The sequence below is a fragment of the Phascolarctos cinereus genome, unplaced genomic scaffold (genome assembly GCF_003287225.1).
Source record: "Phascolarctos cinereus isolate Bilbo 61053 unplaced genomic scaffold, phaCin_HiC Scaffold_4;HRSCAF=312, whole genome shotgun sequence".
Classification (NCBI taxonomy): Eukaryota; Metazoa; Chordata; class Mammalia; order Diprotodontia; family Phascolarctidae; genus Phascolarctos; species Phascolarctos cinereus.
This window is the reverse complement of record NW_027555847.1, coordinates 348,458,008-348,477,167: the sequence shown is the minus strand read 5'-3', so window position 1 is coordinate 348,477,167 and position 19,160 is coordinate 348,458,008. Positions and strand designations below refer to the sequence as shown.

The window sequence follows — 19,160 nt, the reverse complement described above, 5'->3', positions numbered from 1 at the left end:
TTCAGAACTGAATGGGCATACAAAAGGCCTGGACAGACAAAAGCTCTTTCTCCCCAGGCAGCTTTTGAATGAGGATGAAGAATTGCTGTAAAAGTCTCTGAGTAGCAATTGCTGTGGCTACCCCTCCTCCTCACTTGGGTCATCATGTGCCCATGAATGTGTCCCTACCTCTCTTTCTTCTGTCCTTGCTGTGTTCATTCTTTCCGGATCATTGTTGGGTGAGTATGGAGAACAGAACAGACCAGATTACAAATGTGAGCTTCAGAAAGTAAGAAGAGTCTCCAGAGGTCTGACAAACGGAGTCTATAGCAGTCTGCTGTAGCTGTGATGGCTGGGCCAGGTGAGGATCCAGCCCAGTAGTGAATTAATTCAGCAGCAATATACCCTGCAAGCAAGGGAGCAACTTCCATTGGCCTGACCACCCCAGAAGTGAATTTGGTGAGAGGAACATTTGTAACCTTGCGATTTAGTTTGTGCCCACTCTCTCCAGAAACCAAGGTAATAGAAGAGAGTGTGCTCCAAATTTTGTCCTTTGGCATCAAGAATAAATAAGTCTTATCTCTTTTCTACATTGGGATCATAGAATCATAGATTTAGTGCTGGAAGACACCTTAAAGACCATCAAGTACAAAGCTCCCTGCCCTCCCCATTTTGCAAATGAGGAGTAACAGCCCTTGAAGTACTCAGAGACAGCTACCATGAGTTCCCATGTCTTTTCTTCCTCAGGCTAAACACCCCTAATTCCCTCCATCTGTATTTGCATGACATGGTCTTCAATTTTCTTGATATCTTGGTTCCCCTTTTCTAGATTCACTCGAGTTTATCAGTGGCCTTCCTAAAATGTCAAGGATTCTATATCCTTATTAAATTTAATCAAACACAAACATGGAAAGATATGGAGAAAGATAACTTTGAGCTTTTCTCTTCTGCCATGTAAGATCTCATCTGACTCTCTTGTTCTCCCTCCTGTCAGCACTGTCGGGTCTGTAAAATAAGAGCCAAGTTCTGCTGTTATAAGATGACTGCAGTCAGCCTCAGAGGGCAGCGAGGTGATACAGTGGTTAGAGCGCTGGCCTGAGTTCAATCGTGGCCTCTGACACTTACTAGCCATGTGACGTTAGGCAAGTCACTTAGCCCTGTTGCCTCAGTTTCCTCCTCTGTAAAATGAGGTAGAGAAGGAAGTGGCAAATTCAGTATCTTTGCCAAGAAAACTCTATATGGGGTTACAAAGAGTTAGACCTGACTGAAACAACTCAACAGGCAGCCTCAGAAGGAGGCCCTCATCAGAATTATTGGCAATAAGTAGAATGCTTTCCAAAAAATTATTAACTATTAATTTTTATTTGGCCAACTAAAGCCTGACCTAATCCCCTAATGATTTGTTTACTAACACTTTATCTTGTGAAGTCAGACCCCACAAATGTATTTCTCTGCCTTTCTGGATGTGCTCTCTACCTAGATCATGCTGCTTTGCTGTTTCTCATCAGTATCACTTACTCCTACCTTTCTAAGCAATTAAGTGTGATGACATATCAGTTAATCTGGTTCTGTATTCTTCATGTTCTTTTGTGAATTAACAGTATGCACTCAAAACATATTTTCTATATTAAGAGGCAGCTTGGTGCAATAGAAAGAGCACTGGAGTCTGGAGACACCTGGGTTTGGATTCCAGCTCTGATACTTACAAGCTGGGTCAAGCTCAACAAGCCACTTATCCTCTCCGAGTCTTGTTTGTCCCCTTAAAATTCCCATAGGGCTTTTGTTTTGTTTTGTTCTGTCTTGTAGGCAATCAGAGTTAAGTGACTTGCCCAGGGTCAGACAGCTAGTAAGTGTCTAAGGCTGAATTTGAACTCTGGTCCACCTGACTTTAGGGCCAGTGCTTTATCCACCGTGCCACATAACTGCACCCCCGTAGGGTTTTAAACCTGACCTGGTAAATCTAAAAGTGCATATAAATGTGAGTTATTATCAATCCCATTTATCATTTTTGGAGTAAGATATCCCATGTAAATTAATCTTCCAGACAGTTGAAGCATAACTTTTTTAAGGAGCAAAAAAAATTTTTGAACCATTTTTGATGCAATTTTTCCCAAAATATGTTATGCTTTTTTCCTTAAACAAAAGATGATTAATATAATTTAACTTTTTCTTGATTTTTCTATTACTATTATTATGAACATCAGTTATTATACTTTATAGTAAATACGGAAGTGATCCTGTGGACTTTTGAAGCACAAAATATTTCTGCATTAAATGGCCCTATACTATTCTGCTTTTTTAGTTATTTTTTTTAAGTTTTCCTTACTCTTCATTTATTGTCATGTGGTGAGAAGCTGTTCCCCCTATGTGTAATGTGAAGGTACTATTGTGTGACTCATAGGCAAGCATCTCTTCCCCAGCCCTTCTCCAAGGGAGACTTTATTTCCTGCAAGGAAGGGAAACCAAAGGTAAAAATAAAAAACAAAACAAAACTCATGTTCACCAACTTAGTATTCTTTTACCATATGTTATGAAATATATTAGAAATGTGTTTTATATTATTTCTTGTCTCACAAGATAAGAAAACCAGAATGAAACTTTGCTATGTTTTGATTTTGGAAGATTTTTTTTTAATCTATCTGAAATTTAAAGGGTACGCAACACTTTTCTATTGAATTTTTGTGCAACTTGATATATACTCAGGTGAATATATTTCCAGCACTGTTAAAAAGTGAAACACACAGAAAAAAAGTGAAACACATCAAAAGAGCAGAAAAAAAAAATCAGATGACCCATTTCTAGTCTTTTACTCCTCCTGAACCCTGATCCCTTTTATGTTTTGAGCTCTAGCTTTGATCCCTTTCTTGACTCCATTCCCTACCTCCTACCTGCCTCCATACCTACTCTCAGACCCAGTCAAAAGCCCAGACACCTGCTCTGGCCCAACTCTTAACTTGGTTCAAGTCTTGGTCCTAGAACCATTTTATATAGCTGGACATGTTCCCTTTCCACCCTAGCACTCGTGCCCAAGTTTAAAAATATGGAGGCCAAATGAACAGCAATTTGAAAAGATTATGCAACAAAGACCAAACACTAGCCACTCCCATTTTAGTCTTCACATCTTTGAAAGTATTTTCTTTGACTAGATAGGCCTTATTATATTTTAGTTATGATGGTAGTTTACATGTTTAAACTTTGATTTCAACTGTCATAAGTAATGGTGATACTTGATGGTTTACAAAGCACTGAATGCATATTTATTTACATATATGTATCTATACATATATGTGTACATATACATATATGCTCATTTGATACAATTCTGTGGGTTAGATTGTGTAACTATTATTACACACATTGGATGGATAAGGGAAGGGGAGGTTAGAGAGGTTATGACTTGTCATTAGTGGCTAAGTAGCAGAGTCAGAAAATTCAGTATTTTGATTGTTTTTTTGCATATTATTTAGGAAAAACATGAAGTAATTGTGACTTAAGGCTCAATGACACCATGAGAAAACATTTAGTTAGGGAATTAGGGCAATGTATAAATATGTATTTTGATGTTTTTATACAGATGAAAATGAGCAGCTAAAGAAAAACAATGATATCCTGAAGGAGAAGTTAAAATCTCATGAGCAGGTGAGGCTTAATGTAACATATAAAGTCAATCCTGTCAATTTAAGTCAATCCTTAAACTGAAAAAAAAAATAAGAAAGAAAGAAAGAAAAAAAGATTGGTTATATATACAAAATACTTTTTCTTTTTTGCTTCAGTACTTCAATATATCCATTATTTCATCAGTGGGAGCACTCCATTGATGCAGATGGCAACCCCATGCCTTAGATGACCTTTATTGCTATGGCTAAAAAATATATCACCTAGTGACCAACCTTTAAATGATATGCCTTTTCAAACTTAGCTGGGCTGGTCTCCAAGCCCACATTCAAAACCTTCCCAATTTGTATTCTACTAGACATAGCCTTTAAAAACCCATTATGGCATGTTGAGTAATTGAAGTGATGCTTTAATGAAGGCTCTACTTGTAAAATACAATGAAAAGAAGTTATTGAAATCCTTTTTTCTAAAGAGAATTTAACTTAAAAATAATCAGTTGTGGAGCCCAAACAGAATATAGAGAGTACCAATCAGTATTATGCCAGTGAATTTCTTTTGCTCTGTTATTAAGCAGTAAAGGCACAGGTTGTATTTTCTCTAATACCTTCTTCTTTAATCTTTTTATTGGTGTTCTTGGTTGTCCATAACTCTACTAAATGAGTCTTAATGTTTTCAAAGCAAAAAGATATCTCTCTCTCTCTCTCTCTCTCTCTCTCTCTCTCTCTCTCTCTCTCTCTCTCTCTCTCTCTCATTTTCTCTCAGATCTGTGATTTTACTGGTAGAGGTAACTTTCAATGAGAAAACTCCTGAGTGATAAAGTGTCTTGACTAGGGCCACATAACCAGTGTGTGTCTGTGATAGGCAAGATTTCAATCCATGTCTTCCTGATTGTGAGGGTAGCTTTCTCTCTACTACATCATGCTGCCTCTCCAAATGTGTTTATTGCATGTATGTGGCAATTCGTTTCTCATCTTGGGTTAACCATTGCACTTTCAGTTTATGTCATTTACATAAATGAAGAAGATGCTTTAAGTGGAATACAAGAGAACTGTTTCCAAAAGGCCTCTTAAGTCTTCTGCCATGTTTTCCTTCTGCTAAAAGGTCAAAGCCTCAGATCCAAATCCAGGCATGACCCATGCCTGCAGGGCCTATGCCTGAACAACAGTAGAAAATAATGCTAACCTAGCACTCAGGCAGTTGATATTAGAGGTACAGCAGAAGAAATGGCCAACACAAGCCCCGGGAAGCAAAGTGGCTAGGAACCGTGCTCCCAACACAATCAGTCCCACCTGGTAGAGGCCTTTCAGGCTCACAGCAACTGACAGATCAGCCCTGGGTTCAGAGCTCTGAAAGCAGAGGTCAGAGAAGCAGCCAAACCAAAATCTAAGTCAGTGTCACCAAGAGTTAAACTAAGCCCAAACCCAGGAATTCCTGCAGAAAGCAATGACTAATCTCAACCCCCACAGTTTGCCCACACCATCCAAGAGTAAGAGAAAGATCAGAGTCTCACCCAAGCACAAAACCCTAATCCACAAACTGAGGCTGGAGATAAGAGTAAACAGAAGAAAAGTCCAATCACAGTGAAGAAATATTGTGGACTAAAAGAAGCCCAAGAAGTAAACCCAGAAAAGAAGAATAACTCCATCTGCCCAAGTAGAACCTCAGAGAATGTCCTATCCACAAGGACTGCCAGAATACCTAAAAGAAATTTTAAAAGAAATACAAAACATAATGTTAGAAGAAATGATGGCTGGTGAGGAAAGATTGGCAAAGAACATTAATAGCTTTACAAAGAGGATAATAAGCTTTACCCCAAAATTGAATTTCCCCAAAATTTTAAATTGGCCAATAAGAAAGCAATGACTCCAAAACACAACAGGCAATGTTCAAACAAAACCAAAAGATTGGAGAAGGAAGGAACAGAAGAAAATGTTAGTTTTACACTATCAGAAACAACTGACCTAAAAAAGAGGAATGGATAGATCATCTCAGAATAATTGTCAGAATATTAGGACACACACCCCCACCCAAAAAAAATGTTTAGATACCATATTTCAAAAAATTATAAATGAAAACTACTCAGAACTCTTAGGATCAGAGGGCAATGTGAAAATATAAAACTGTAAAATGAAATTTCCTCATAACACTGTAGGCAAGCTTCAGAGCTTCCAGATCAAAGAAAAATACTATAAGCAAAAAGAAAGATTTAAAGTGCCAAAAATCCACCATCGCTATCACACATGACTTGGCAGTTGCCACTATGAAAAAGAGCTCAGCTTGGAATATAGTAATTTAAAAGGCAAAAGACAAAGTCTTGCAACCAAGAATGACCTATCTGGCAAAACTAAGTATAATTCTAGAATGGAAAATGGACCTTTAATTAAATAAGGGATTTACCTAGCGTTTCTGATAAAAAGACCAAAGCAGATTAGATATTTTGGAATGCAGCTACAGGATTTAAGGGAAACTTAGAAAGGTTTGATTAGCTGGAAGAGACTATTCAGTGATGATTTTGTTGTTTTACATTCAATAGGGGAAGAAAAAAGAAGTTTCTTCTCAGAACCCCAATATCTTCAAGAGTCATACAGAAAGTTAAATAAGACAGGCACAGAACCAGGACATAGTTTTGTTCTTTTTTGATGGGTTTTTTGATGGAAGGGAAAGGGAATGTTCTGGGGAAGAAAAGAGAGAGGGAAGGGAACTTACTAACCGATAATAGGGATATAAGAGATGAAGAGTAAACAAACATGGAGGAACAAAGTTAAGGGAATGGGTATCTCCTGAACCTCAATTTCACCTGAACTAGGGAAAAGAAAGTTGAGCACACACAGTTTTGTGGAGAGATACATTAAACTCAACAGGGAAAGAGGAGGGGACAAAGAAAGTAGAGGACTATTTCAGAGAGAGGGCAAAGGGCAAGATAGATGGGGAGCAAAGAGAAACAAAACAAACTCCAGTCAGAGAGAAGGGGGAAGTGAAAGAAAGAGTGAAAGCTTATGATTAGGGACAGGAGAAAAAGAACAGAAGATGGAGCAATGAAGCAAAAACAGATTGGTTCAATTATAGATCATTAGAGTTAAGCAAACTTCTCTTTTACCACCTTCCTTTTTGGTAAATAAGGAGACAGTGGCAAAGAGAAGAAAAAGGAAGGAAGGAGACACTCAATCAACAATTATAACTATGAATGTGAATGGAAGAAATTCTCCAATAGAATAGAAGCAGGTAGCAGATATAATTAAAAAGCAGAATCCAACAGTATGTTGTTTACAAAAAAAAAAACACATTTGAAACATAAATAATCACATAGAGTTAAAATGAAGGTCTGGAACAAATCTATTGTGATTCAGGTGAACTCAAGGGAGCAGTCATGATTTCAAGAAAAGATGACAATAAAATTAGGTGTAATAAAAAAGATAAGCATGGAAACTACATGATTAAAGACACCATCTATAATTAGCCAGTAGCAGTAATTAATAAATATATATGCAGTAATGGCATAGCATCTAAACACAATTAAAAAGTTCTTTGAATTGTAGGAAGAAATAAGCAGTAAAACCAAAGTAATAGAGAACCTCAGTGTATACCTTTCAAATCTAGACAAATCTGACAAAAAGATAAACAATACAGAAGTTAAGAACCTCAATAGAACATTTTAAAAAACTAGATATGATAAATTTCTGGTGACTACTACATAGGAATAGAAAGAACTTTATATATTTCTCATTGAAGCATGGCACCTTTACAAAAATGTACAGTTTGGGGGCATAAAAACTTCACAAATAGACGCAGGAAAAGAAGAAATATTAAGTGCATACTTTATTGACCATAATGAAATAAAATTTATATTGAATAATGAGCCTTTGAAGAAAGCATTATAAATTAAAATTAATTAACAAAAAAGATTGTTAATTGAAAAAAATTCAAGTAATTTTAAAAAAATAATTTAAGACTAAACGATTTAATCCTAGAGAATTGATGGATAAAAAGACGCATAATAGAAGCAAAAGAAAGCTTCATCAAACAAAATAGCAATGAAACAACATACTAAACTTTTGTAATGCAGCTAAAGCAATCCTTAGTGGATATTCATATCTCTAAATGTATTAATCAGAAGAAGGGAGAAAGTACAAATCAACAAATCGGGCATGCAAATTTAAAAAAAAAAACTACAAAAGCAACCAGTTAAAAAATTCCAACTAAATATCAAAATAGAAAGTCTGGAAATCAGAGATTTTGAAAATTAAAAGCAAAAAATAAATTGACAAATAATACTGAGGTTTAAGAAAAAATTAGTGCAATAGATAAACAAATCTCTAGTCTGATTTTAAAGAGAGGAAATCAAATGTTTGTATCCAGAATTAAAAAGGAGAATTTACAAAAAATGAAATAAATGAAACTATCGGGAACTATTTTGCCCAGTTAGGTACCAACAAAACTGGTAATTGGGGTGGATGAAGATATTTGATAATATAAAATATTGAATTAACAGAACAAGAATTACAATAAATAACTCAATATCAGAAAAAAATAAATTGAACAGGCTACTAATGAACCCCCAAAGAGACTTGAGAACCAGATGGATTTACAAATGAATTCTATCAAACTTTCAAAGAATAATTAATTCCAATATTATATAAACCATTTGGAAAAATAGAAAAAGAAAGGATTCTTCCAAACTCTGATACAAATATGTTCTTGATGCCTACATCAGAGGGAGACAAAGCCAAGAAAAAAAAAAAACTTTAGACCAATGTGCCTAATGAACATCACGTAAATACAAAAAGTATTTTTTGAAAATTTAAATAGCAAAAAAGCTTCAGCATATAAAAATATTAGATACTATGATCAGGTTGGGTTTATATGAGAAATATAGAGTCAGTTCAACAAATATTACAGGAAGAATGGGCCTTGGCACATGCTCCAACAAGGGCCTTCATTGGATGTTCCCCCTCCCCTGCTCATTGTATAAGAAAAACTATCATGATAGACCACATTAGTAACAAAAATAAAACAACCAACTTGGTTATTTCAGTAGGTGCTAGGAAAGCTTTGGATAAAATCCATCACCTATTCCTGTTGAAAACATTAGAAAACATAACAATAAATGGTCCCCTCCTTGATATGCTAAGTACTATCTATCTAAAACCAAGAGTCAATATTATATGTAATGGAGAAAGGAGATCCATTATCATCAGTATTATTTAATGTAGTGGTGGTGGTGGTGGTGGTGTTAATAGGAGGAGAAGGAGGAGGAGGAGGAGGAAAAAGCCAATATTTATATAGTGCTTTAACATTTGCAAAGCACTTTACATATATTATATCATTTGATTTAGTCTCTAGTGATACAACAAAAAGAAATTGAGGAAATAAGCATAAGGAAAAAAAGAGGAAACAAAACTGTTATTTGTTGTAGATGATATGATGATCTATCTAGAGAACTCGAAAAGAATCGACCAAAAAGTAATTGAAACATTTATTAACTTTAACAAAATTGCAGAATATAAATCTATATAAATCATCAGCATTTCTGTACATTATCAACAGATACCAGAAGGAAGAGATAGAAAGGGACAACCTATTCCAAATGGCTAAAGAACATTTAAAATATTTGGGAGCCCACCTACCAAGATACACTCAAGGACTATATGAGTATTAAAAAAACATGCATTATACAAATAAAGACAGACCTAAATAATTTCATGATTTGCTGGTTGGCATTGGCAATATAATAAAAATGACAATGTTATCTAAATTAATTTACTTTTAATTAATTTTATTTTTTAATTTTCAATATCATGACAACCAAACTAACAAATAATTACTTTATAGAGTCAGAAAAAATAGTAATAATGAAATTAATCTAGAGGAATAAATGGTTTAATACTTTCAAAAGAAATAGTGGGAAAAAATTGGAAGGAAGAGAACCTAGCAGCACCAGATCTCAAACTGTGCTACAAGCAGTAATCATCAAAATGATTTGATACTGGTTAAGAAATAAAGTTTTATCAGTGGAACAAATTAGATGTACAAAATACATAAGCAAATGAGCACATTAGATTTGTGTTTGATATATTCAAATACCCCAGATTTTGGAATAAGAACTAATTCTCTGACTAAAAAAAAATCAATGGGAAAATTGCAAAGCAGTCTGGCAGGAAATAGATACAGACCAACATCTTCTACTGCATAATAAAATAAGCTCTAAATGAATATATGATTTAGACATAAGGGGTGACATCATAAACAAATTAGAGGAGGAAGGAATTATCTTTCAGATTTATGCATAAGGGAAAGAGTTCATCACCAAACAAGGAATAGAGAGGAACACAGAAGATAAAAGGTACAATTTTGATTACATAAAATAAAAAAATTTTGCACAAGCAAAACCAGTGCAGCTAAAATTAGAAGGGAAACAGATAACTGGGGGGGGGGAGAACTTTGCTGTAAGTTTATCTGATAAGATTCGCATTTCCAAGATATCTAAGGAGTTGATTCAAAGAACAAGAGCCATTCCCAAGTTGGCAAAGGAACAAGGAAGAAATCTAAATTAACAATAGCCATATGAAAATAAAATGTTCCAAATCCACTACAAATCAGAAAAATGCAAATTAAAATTATCATTTCTTGCAGATATAAAATTCTAGCAGAGAACCCAAAAGACTCAACTAAAAAAATAATAATAATAATTTCAGCAAAGTTGTAGTATGTAAAATAAGTCCACATTAAGTCATTAGATTTATGTATATTACCAGTAAAACACAGCAGGACAGGATGGAAAGAGAGATTCCATACAGAATGAATAAAACATTTGGGAATCTACCTACAAAAACATGTACGGGAACCATATGAATATAATGACAAAACAGTCTTTACAGAAATAGAGACCTCGATAAATCTAGAAATATTATTTGTTATAGGTAGGATGTGGCCATGTAGTAAAAATGACAATATTACCTAAATTAATTTACTTATTCAGAGTCATGCCAATCAGTCTCCCAAAGGATTATTTTGTAGATCTAGAAAAAATAATGAAATTTGAATGGAGGGAAAAAAGGTCAAGAATCTCAAAAGAAATAATGGGGGAGAGGGGAGGGAAATGGGAATAAGGGAAACCTAGCAGTACTGGTTCTCAAACTACACTACAAAGTTGTAACCATCAAAGCTATTTGCTACTGGTTAAAAAATAAGTTGTTCAGTGAAACAGATTAGGTACTCAGCATAAAGAAGCAAATGAGCACAGCGGCTAATGTTTGATGACTCCAAAGACCCCAACTCCTAGAGTAAAGACTCACTATTTGACAAAAACTGCTGAGGAAATCAGCAAGCAGTCTGGAAAAGGCTAGGTATAGACAAACATTCACACCATATGCCTAAAATTAAGCTTCAAATTGATACATTACTTAGGTAATTAAAGGTCACATTTGGTAATGGCTAAAAATAGAAAAGTAAACGATTGGTACAGACTAGATAATGTAGAATTTGGAGCAACTGAACTCGATTCAGTATTTAATAAACCTGAGAACATGAGTTACCTGGGAAAGAGCTCTCTGTTTGACAAGAATTACTAAGAAAACCAGAAAGCAGTTTGGTAGAAATTAGGTTTAGGCCAACATCTTAAACCACATAACACAATAAACACAACACAGATATAAGATCTTAAACGTTATCCAGTAAGAAAAATTGGAAGAGAATCAATCAGGTACTTTTCACAATTTGGATTTTAGTGGACAATAAACTCTGTATGAGCCAGTTGTATGGCATGTCCACCTGAGCTATGTTATCAGTGGGAGTGCAGTGTCTAGAATCAGGAATATCATCATACTCTGCTCTGGTCAAACTTCAACTAGAGTATGGTTTTCAGTGTCAGAGGCTGCAATTTAAATGGGACGTTAGCAGTATGGGATCCGTCCGAGGAGGATAACTAGGATGGTGCAGAGGTCAGCATGGAAACCCTTCCAGATGAGGAGTAATTAAACAAACTGGGAGTATTACCCTGAAGAAGAAACTAAGGGACAAGTGGTAAGAAGGGTTGTCTTCAAAGAGGACCTCCAGGAAAGGAGAATTAGTCTTTTTTCGAGTCACTACAGAGAGCATGGCTAGGATTAATGAAGAGAAGTTGAAGGGAGGCACATTTTTAACACAATATATAAGGAAGACCTTTCTACTAATTAAAGCTGACCATGCCTTATTGAGAATAAGTTCCCTGTTACTGAAAGTATGCTCACAGAGGCTGATTAACCACCAATAAGCAATGTTGTTGAAGGGATTCTGAATGTGGTAAGAGGTTACTTTTAAGTACCGTAGAACTCAAGTTTCTGTGGTTCTGAATAAGAACCTCTGCTCTTAGCCAGATTTCGGCACTTGCTAACATTAGAAAGAGCCTGATGATAGTGTGTTGGTGCTCTCTGGTGGCCAGAAGACATGACTACAACTCTTAATGTTTAGATTTAAATTTAAATTTTTGCATTGCAAGAGCTGTTCTCAATCGAACGATATTTACATCGTGACAATCAATATTTGATAACTAGCTCTTCCTAGAAAAACAATTCCAACTTTTGAAACTTTATATTTTTAGTGTAAGGAAGGAGGAATTGGGTTTTATTCCCTCAGCTGATATAGTCAACAGAATTGATATAATCAGAGCAGATAAGAGAGGTAAGAAATGTTGATTAACAAGGTGCTAATATTTGGTGATCCCTTTTTGAAATGTAAACATATTTTTCTGCAAATGAGGGAAAGCCTTTTCAGGGCTTTAAATAACTAAACTCTGGACAAGTTTGGGCAGTTCAAGGGAGCAATTTGTGGAAGAGACCCTTGCAGGAGGTCATCATGCATCTAGCAATGACTTGCCCAGAGAGAAACACTCCATCTAGCTGTTCAAGAGACTGTTCATTGGAGTAGACACATAATCCAGCAAACTCTGGAAACCCACCTGAGTAACTTACCCAGCAGAGTTGCAGCAACCAAGAGAAAATGCATGAAGAGCCTGGGAAGAGAGAAAACTTCAAGGCCGTGAAGTATTAGGAGTTATGAGTTGCCTGTGCTGTATCCTACACATGTTCCCCACAACCGTTTTACTCTAAATCTGAGCTCATTCTTCACATGAATGCTTTGTGCATTTGAGGAAGAGTGTGCCCCGAGTTTTGGGGAGGAACGTCCTGTAACTACTTTTCTTACTATGCCATCTCAGTAATCAGTTGCTTTGAGCTAATTTTATCTACTGGCTGGTTTTTAATAGGAAGCACATTGATGGGAGCTCATAAACATAGCTTTAGGATTAGCCACCCACTTCATGCCCACATGTGTTAGTGCAGGTTAGAAGGAGCGCTCCAGGGGAGCGTTACATCAGCAAGTATGAAGCACATTCAGTGTATGCATACAAAACCAAGTTTTCTTTTACAGGAATATAAGCGTCAGATTGACAAACTTGTGAAGGAAATTCAAACTAAAGAGGAAGAACACAAGATGGAAATAAGAAAAGTTAATCTGGATATGCAAAAAAAATGTAGGTGCCTTAAAATTTTCTGTTTGTATGATTTTTAAATATTCATTATACCACATTAAATAAGTTTCCCACTCCCCAAAATCTAATTTTTGTAACTTTACTGCCTTAGTAATTTCACCTTTATATCTAGATGAAACAATACCACGTTTTAAAATGCTATACATTTCAATTTTTTTAAAAACCAATCTTAGGAATTTGTGTTTGATATTTCACCCCAAAACCAATTAATTTGTAGTATGAAACAATATATCTTTTAAAAGTTTGTTCTTTAAATTGAAATAGAAATAACATATTTGGGTATTTTATATGTTTGCCATTTATGATTTAATAAATCATATTCTCTTTCCAGTAAAGAATCCCTTTTGAGTCATGTTCTATCCAATTTGAAGATTGATAGTGTTGTTATTCAGTGGTTTCAGTCATGTGCAACTCTTCATGCCCTAAGGACCTCTTTCCATAGGATTTTTCTTGGCAGAGATGCTGGAGTGGTTTGCCATTTCCTTCCCCAGTGGCAAACAGATGTTAAATGACTTACACAACGTCCTAGTGGATGTTTCTGAGGCTGGATTTGAACTCAGGTCTTCCTGACTCGAAGCCCATTGCTCTATCCACTGCATCATCTAGCTATCTCTAGGTTCATGTAAAATATTTATTAAATGTAAGCCGAATGCATCAAATTAGTGCATCAAAGGACATAAGAGATATAGCACGTACTCCTTGAGACCTTAAACTATAAAGGTAAAGCTATTCCTATATGTATGTATGTATATATATGTATGTATACATACTTTAGTTGTAATTTATATGCAATTTAAAGAAAATCCTTTCTAGATATTTTTAGAAAGTTTATAGTTGCTTATATGCCAACTGGAAATAATAGCCTACATTTTTATAGTGCTTTATCATTACAAAGGATTTATACACATTATCTTATTTTATCTTCACAACAACCTTATGAGGGAAATGTGTTATTAAACAATTACCTGTTATTAAAATCCAAAGACTTATTTGCACAAGATCACACAGATAATGAATGAACCAAAAGCATTCATAAGTGCGAACTCTGCACAAAGCCCTGTGCTAAGTGCTGATAATACAAGCAGTAAAACAAGATCATAAATATTGCTCCCAAGCAGCTCACATTCTAATAAGGAAGACGAGGCATGGCCTATAATAAGCCACAGGACTGGTGTTTAAACCTGGATTTCCTATTCCAAATTTAGTGCACTTTGTGTTATGCCATTTTCTGCAAGAAGAGTCACCGTAAGTGAAAAATGTTTAGAATTAAATCAGCATGAGATTGCAATGATTGCACCCTTGAGGTTCAGCCATATTGTCAGTGAACTTCAAGGCATTTTACTAAATGTCATGAGTTTTAACATTTAGAGAAGATAGTCTTAACGATTTGCTTAAGATGGATGGACCCAAATAGACTTGCAATCCATTTTATGAAATGCTACATAAGAGAATCAACTGCCTAAGAGATTGAAAATGTGAAAAACAAAAATTTATACATCCGTTGTTTTTATCTCCTTCATCTGGAGGAAATATGTTTTGGGTCTTTGGGAATCATATTTCAAGAATTTATAACTAACGTTCCTTAAGTTTTAGATGATGGCACCTGAGATCCCAGCTCGGAAGCCCATTGAGAGACAGAGAAAGGGACGAGCCGGCAGGGGGCGCGCTGGGCAGGCAGTCCTCCCGGAGCGGCTCCCCCGCCCTCCGTCCAGCCTCCAGCTGATGAATGAGCCTCTGCCGCCCCCCCCCCTTCCCGATCGCCTTCTCTGGGGAGGCAGAGTCTTTAAAAACGCGCGCCCCAAATGGGGCTGAACTAACCCCGAGAAACGCACTGCCCCCCTTTAAAGAGAGAGCTTCCTTTGTATTCAATCAGTGGATTAATAGAATCCCGGCTCTTCTGCACAATCCAGGGTCATTGGTTTTGATTTAGGGAGAGGGATTCCTTGTGTTTAATCTTTCAAATCAATATTGTAATTGTGTCCCTGTCCCCCTGCAGCTCCTGCGGCCCCGAGAGGGGACCGGGGCGTCCTCCAGCCAGGGCGGCAGCTGTCGGCTCCTCTCGTCCTTCCAAGACACGGGGGGGGGGGGGGGGGGGGGGACACTTCTCCAAAGAGCTAGCCTTGGTGTCATTTCATCACTAAGTCGTTGTCACTCCTTCTCTGCACCAAGCAGCCAGGTGGTGCAGTAGCTACTGTACGGACCTGGAGTCAGGAAGACCTGAGTTCAAGTCCAGCCTCAAACGTTTCTTAGCTGTGTGACCCCAAGTAAGTCGCTTAACTGTTGCATGCCTCAGTTTCTTCATCTGTAAACTTGGAATAATAGTAGCACCTTTTGGGGGGGGGCACTAGGCAATGGGGTTAAGTGACTTACCCAAGGTAACACAGCTAGTAAGTGTTATGTGTCTAAGGTCGGGTTTGAACCCTGACTCCAGGGTGCCACCTAGCTGCCCTCAATAGTAGCACCCTTCTTGCAGGGCTGTTGTGAGGATCAAATGAGTTAATATTTGTAAAGTATTTTGCAAACTTTAAAGCTAAAGAGTTGTGGAAATAAATGAGTTAATATTTATAAAGTGTTTTGCAAACTATATAAATGACAGCTATTGTTATTACTGTTGATATTTTAGAGCAAGAGTAAGAGAATTGCTTGAGAAACCTGGGTTTAACATCTATTGCTTTTTGGAAGTAGATTTATTTTCTTTCAATTGTGTTTTGATCTCTTGTGTTTCCTAGGCTATAGGTTCTAGTATTTTTAAATTGTATTATTAAAATATTTTTTGATATTTGTGTTTTTATTAGTTGAACTAAATGAAGAAAAACACAAAGAACTGATGGAGAAAAAGGAAATGGAGATTTCAGAGTTGACCACAAAGTTAAGAACTCAAGATATGGAAAAGCAGAATGAGATAATCAAACTACAGATAGAGGTAGTTCTCAGGAAGTCAGATTGAGTTAAAAGCTCTAATATTATGTGTATACCAGCCTTACAGATTACCAGAAGTAAACAAGTCCAGAGCCTAAAAGGAATTTAGCCATTGTAAATGAGATTGAAAACACTGCTCAGAACACTGTGTTTCAGGTATCAGACACTTCCTGTCGACAATTACAGTTATCCCTTTGACATGAAAATTGTGAAAGGGATTAACAAAAATGTTGAATGAAAAAGATCTCTGCCGGGCTGCTGAAACAATAGGACAAGTTCATCTAGGCCTTCTCCTCATTTCTTAACACTGTATAACTCTCTAGAACTGGAAACAACCTTAGAGCTCACCAAATACAACCCCCTTTTATAGATGAGGAAACTGAGGCCAGGAGAGGTTAAATGTCCTGCCCCAAGTTACCTAACTAATCAATATCTGAGGTGGCATTTGAACCCAGTCCCTTCTGACTCCACCACCAGGGTTCTATCCACTATAGCACAAAGTCTCTTGGCCATGTGTCTCTGAAGCGTCCTACAGTAAAACACCATTGGGAACGGCAGATGGGTTAGCCTGTGGTGTGTTGGCCCTGAGTTGGGATCCAGAACAGGCAGGAGCTGGTAATGTGGTGGTGACTAGGCCAGGCCAGGCCGGGCCAGTGGGAGGAAGGCTGATCACATGATATACAGGCAGGATGACAATTGGTACAAACATAAGGGAGCAAGCAGGTAACAGAAACCCTCTTATTCCAAATCCCCTGCTTTTTCCAATGCACCACACTGCCCGTTAATCAATAATCTCTACACTTATTTTTCTGAGCTTGACCTTTTAATCCAGGGCTCTCCAACCTTTTGTGAGCAGTTATTTTTCTCTCCCTGCCCTCCCACCCCGTAGTTTTCACATCATGGAGAGATAGGGGTGGGGATGGAGAGGAGGGTGCTGTTGCTCAAAGTGAACACATCCAGGGCTGCAGGAGCAATAGCACCACTGCTCTCCTTACTGCTGAGAATCCTGACAAAACAAGGAGAAACAAGAATGGAAGAAATAACTAAGAAATCTACTAGCTAAGGCCGTGTGATCTGGAGGCAGGTTCTTTGTAAAAGTGAACTTTTTCTCTAGAGAGTGGCCATGTTCCTAGCACCAGTGTGGCCTGAAGCCTGCCCCTTACTTTTATTTGTCCTGCATCTCTTCCCCTGCTAGGCTGGGCTTTCTGGTGTAATCCTAGATAAAGGGGAAAAGGCAGAGGAAAGAAAGCAAGATCCTTCAGGTCCAAAAGAGATAATTAAACTGAGGGAAAATGTACACTTTACACTAATTTTTTTTTTGAATGAAGCAACCACCTTAAGAATTTTTTTCTTTATGTAATACACTTACCAAAACATAAGACATTTGTCTTATTTGAAAGTGTTTGTAACATCCCTTAACAAGCAATAAATGGTGTTTGGTCTTGTTTGAAAAATCTTCCTTTCTTAAGAATAAGAATCATTCTTAAAGAAAACCAAACTCTGAGTAATTATCATGATTACTCTTGGTCCCAGAACACAACAGACAGGTCTCCTCTCTGCTGAGTGCTGGAGAGGAATATTAGGCTTATATTGTCAGGTCCAGTCACTGTGACAATGGTTGGAATTTAACTGTTTTGCTTTGTTACAAGGAAGATAAAAACAAAAGGCATTAATAAAACATAAAATGTTTTTAAAGGAACTGTTCCTTAAAAAGAAGAGCTTATATTACAAAGAGTAGCTTAATATTATAAAAGCATGGAAGGGATTATACCTGTGGCATAGATATAAAAACACCATAATGAACCATATAATTGTAAAATTCTCAATTTTTTTGTATTTGATTCAGCTTAATGCTCAGCTGGCAAGAGCTCAGACGAAATCAGCAAAATCATATTCTGATTCCACTGTTTTGCCTCAGAATATCTACAGAAGGGTATGTGATTTTGTTTTTTCTTTCATTATGACTCCCATATTGGAGGTCGTGGCTAAGCAATGATTAACTAATAAGTGGTAAATCTGGCCCCATTTACAGTCTAGCCCCCTGCTAGGTAGATCTGAATGATATTGAGCTAGGGTTGAGTTTCACAGCACATATGGCCAAATATTTTCCAAAATACAGAGTTACAGATCTTCCACTCAATACTGAGACTTCGCCACAAACCCCTAAAAATAACTTTGTAACCAATCCACGTTAGTCAGAAGCTAGAGTATAAATCAAAAGATGAAATGAATCACTATAATTATGATATGCCAAAATGCATTTTCCACCTCACATTCCATGCGGAGTTGGTGCTTAACACATATTTGTTGAAGTATAACTATTTGCAAATCATTTTCATTTCTTCCTCCACTCCCAGGACCCCCCCAAATCACCTCAAGGGTAAAGTAACTTATATAACGATATAGGCACATGACCAGAGGCTAATCTCACCTGAGAAAGAGCAAGGGGGTCAGGAGGCAAACTCAAATACATCCCACTCCCAGTGCAAAGAGAAGCAATCACCAAACCCCAACCCATTCCCCTATTTGAGTTCTCAGTGGAAGGGGTGAAATAGAAATACTACTGGAACAGACACTGGAATTGCTAAGCAGGAGTTTTGGTTTAAGGCAGGTAAGGAAGCTCCATAAGCTTTGTGTTTCCCTTCTATTTGCCCCATTCTGTTCTCAGTAGTAATTCCGTGCTCCTTGCTCAGCAGACTTCTTAAGCCAATGATTCCTCAGGTAGCAGGCTTGGTTTTGTAAAGGGGGCCTGATCAGGGTAGTTATTCCCCTTCCTCCTCAAAACCCCTTCCTTACGGTACCTAACCCTCATCTGTTCTTTGGGGTAGTAAAAATTCAGGCATCTGAGAAACATCTGGGATATGGCGTTTAAATATGTCACCAAAATGAGAAAACTGAAGCTATTCCTTACCAATGATAATTCATAGAGCTATTGTAAAGATGTAAAAGATACTCTCGAGGGCAGCTAGGTGGTACAGTAGATAGAGCACTGGCCCTGGAGTCAGGAGGACCTGAGTTCAAGTCCGGCCTCAGACACATAACACTTACTAGCTGTGTGACCTTGGGCAAGTCACTTAACCCCATTGCCTACCCAAAAAAAAATACTCTCTACAACACCAGAAAA

General features: G+C 37.0%; 1 protein-coding gene across 1 annotated transcript in view; it reads left to right on the top strand.

The window, feature by feature from the left end:
* The window catches only part of CCDC152 (coiled-coil domain containing 152), a 46,389-nt gene that overhangs the window by 25,969 nt on the left and 1,260 nt on the right, over positions 1-19,160 (top strand). Inside the window, exons 4-7 of the mRNA XM_020996446.2 lie at positions 3,554-3,618; positions 12,997-13,099; positions 15,913-16,040; positions 17,883-17,969. Coding sequence (XP_020852105.1) covers positions 3,554-3,618; positions 12,997-13,099; positions 15,913-16,040; positions 17,883-17,969 — 383 coding nt within the window. The remainder of the gene's footprint in view (positions 1-3,553; positions 3,619-12,996; positions 13,100-15,912; positions 16,041-17,882; positions 17,970-19,160) is intronic.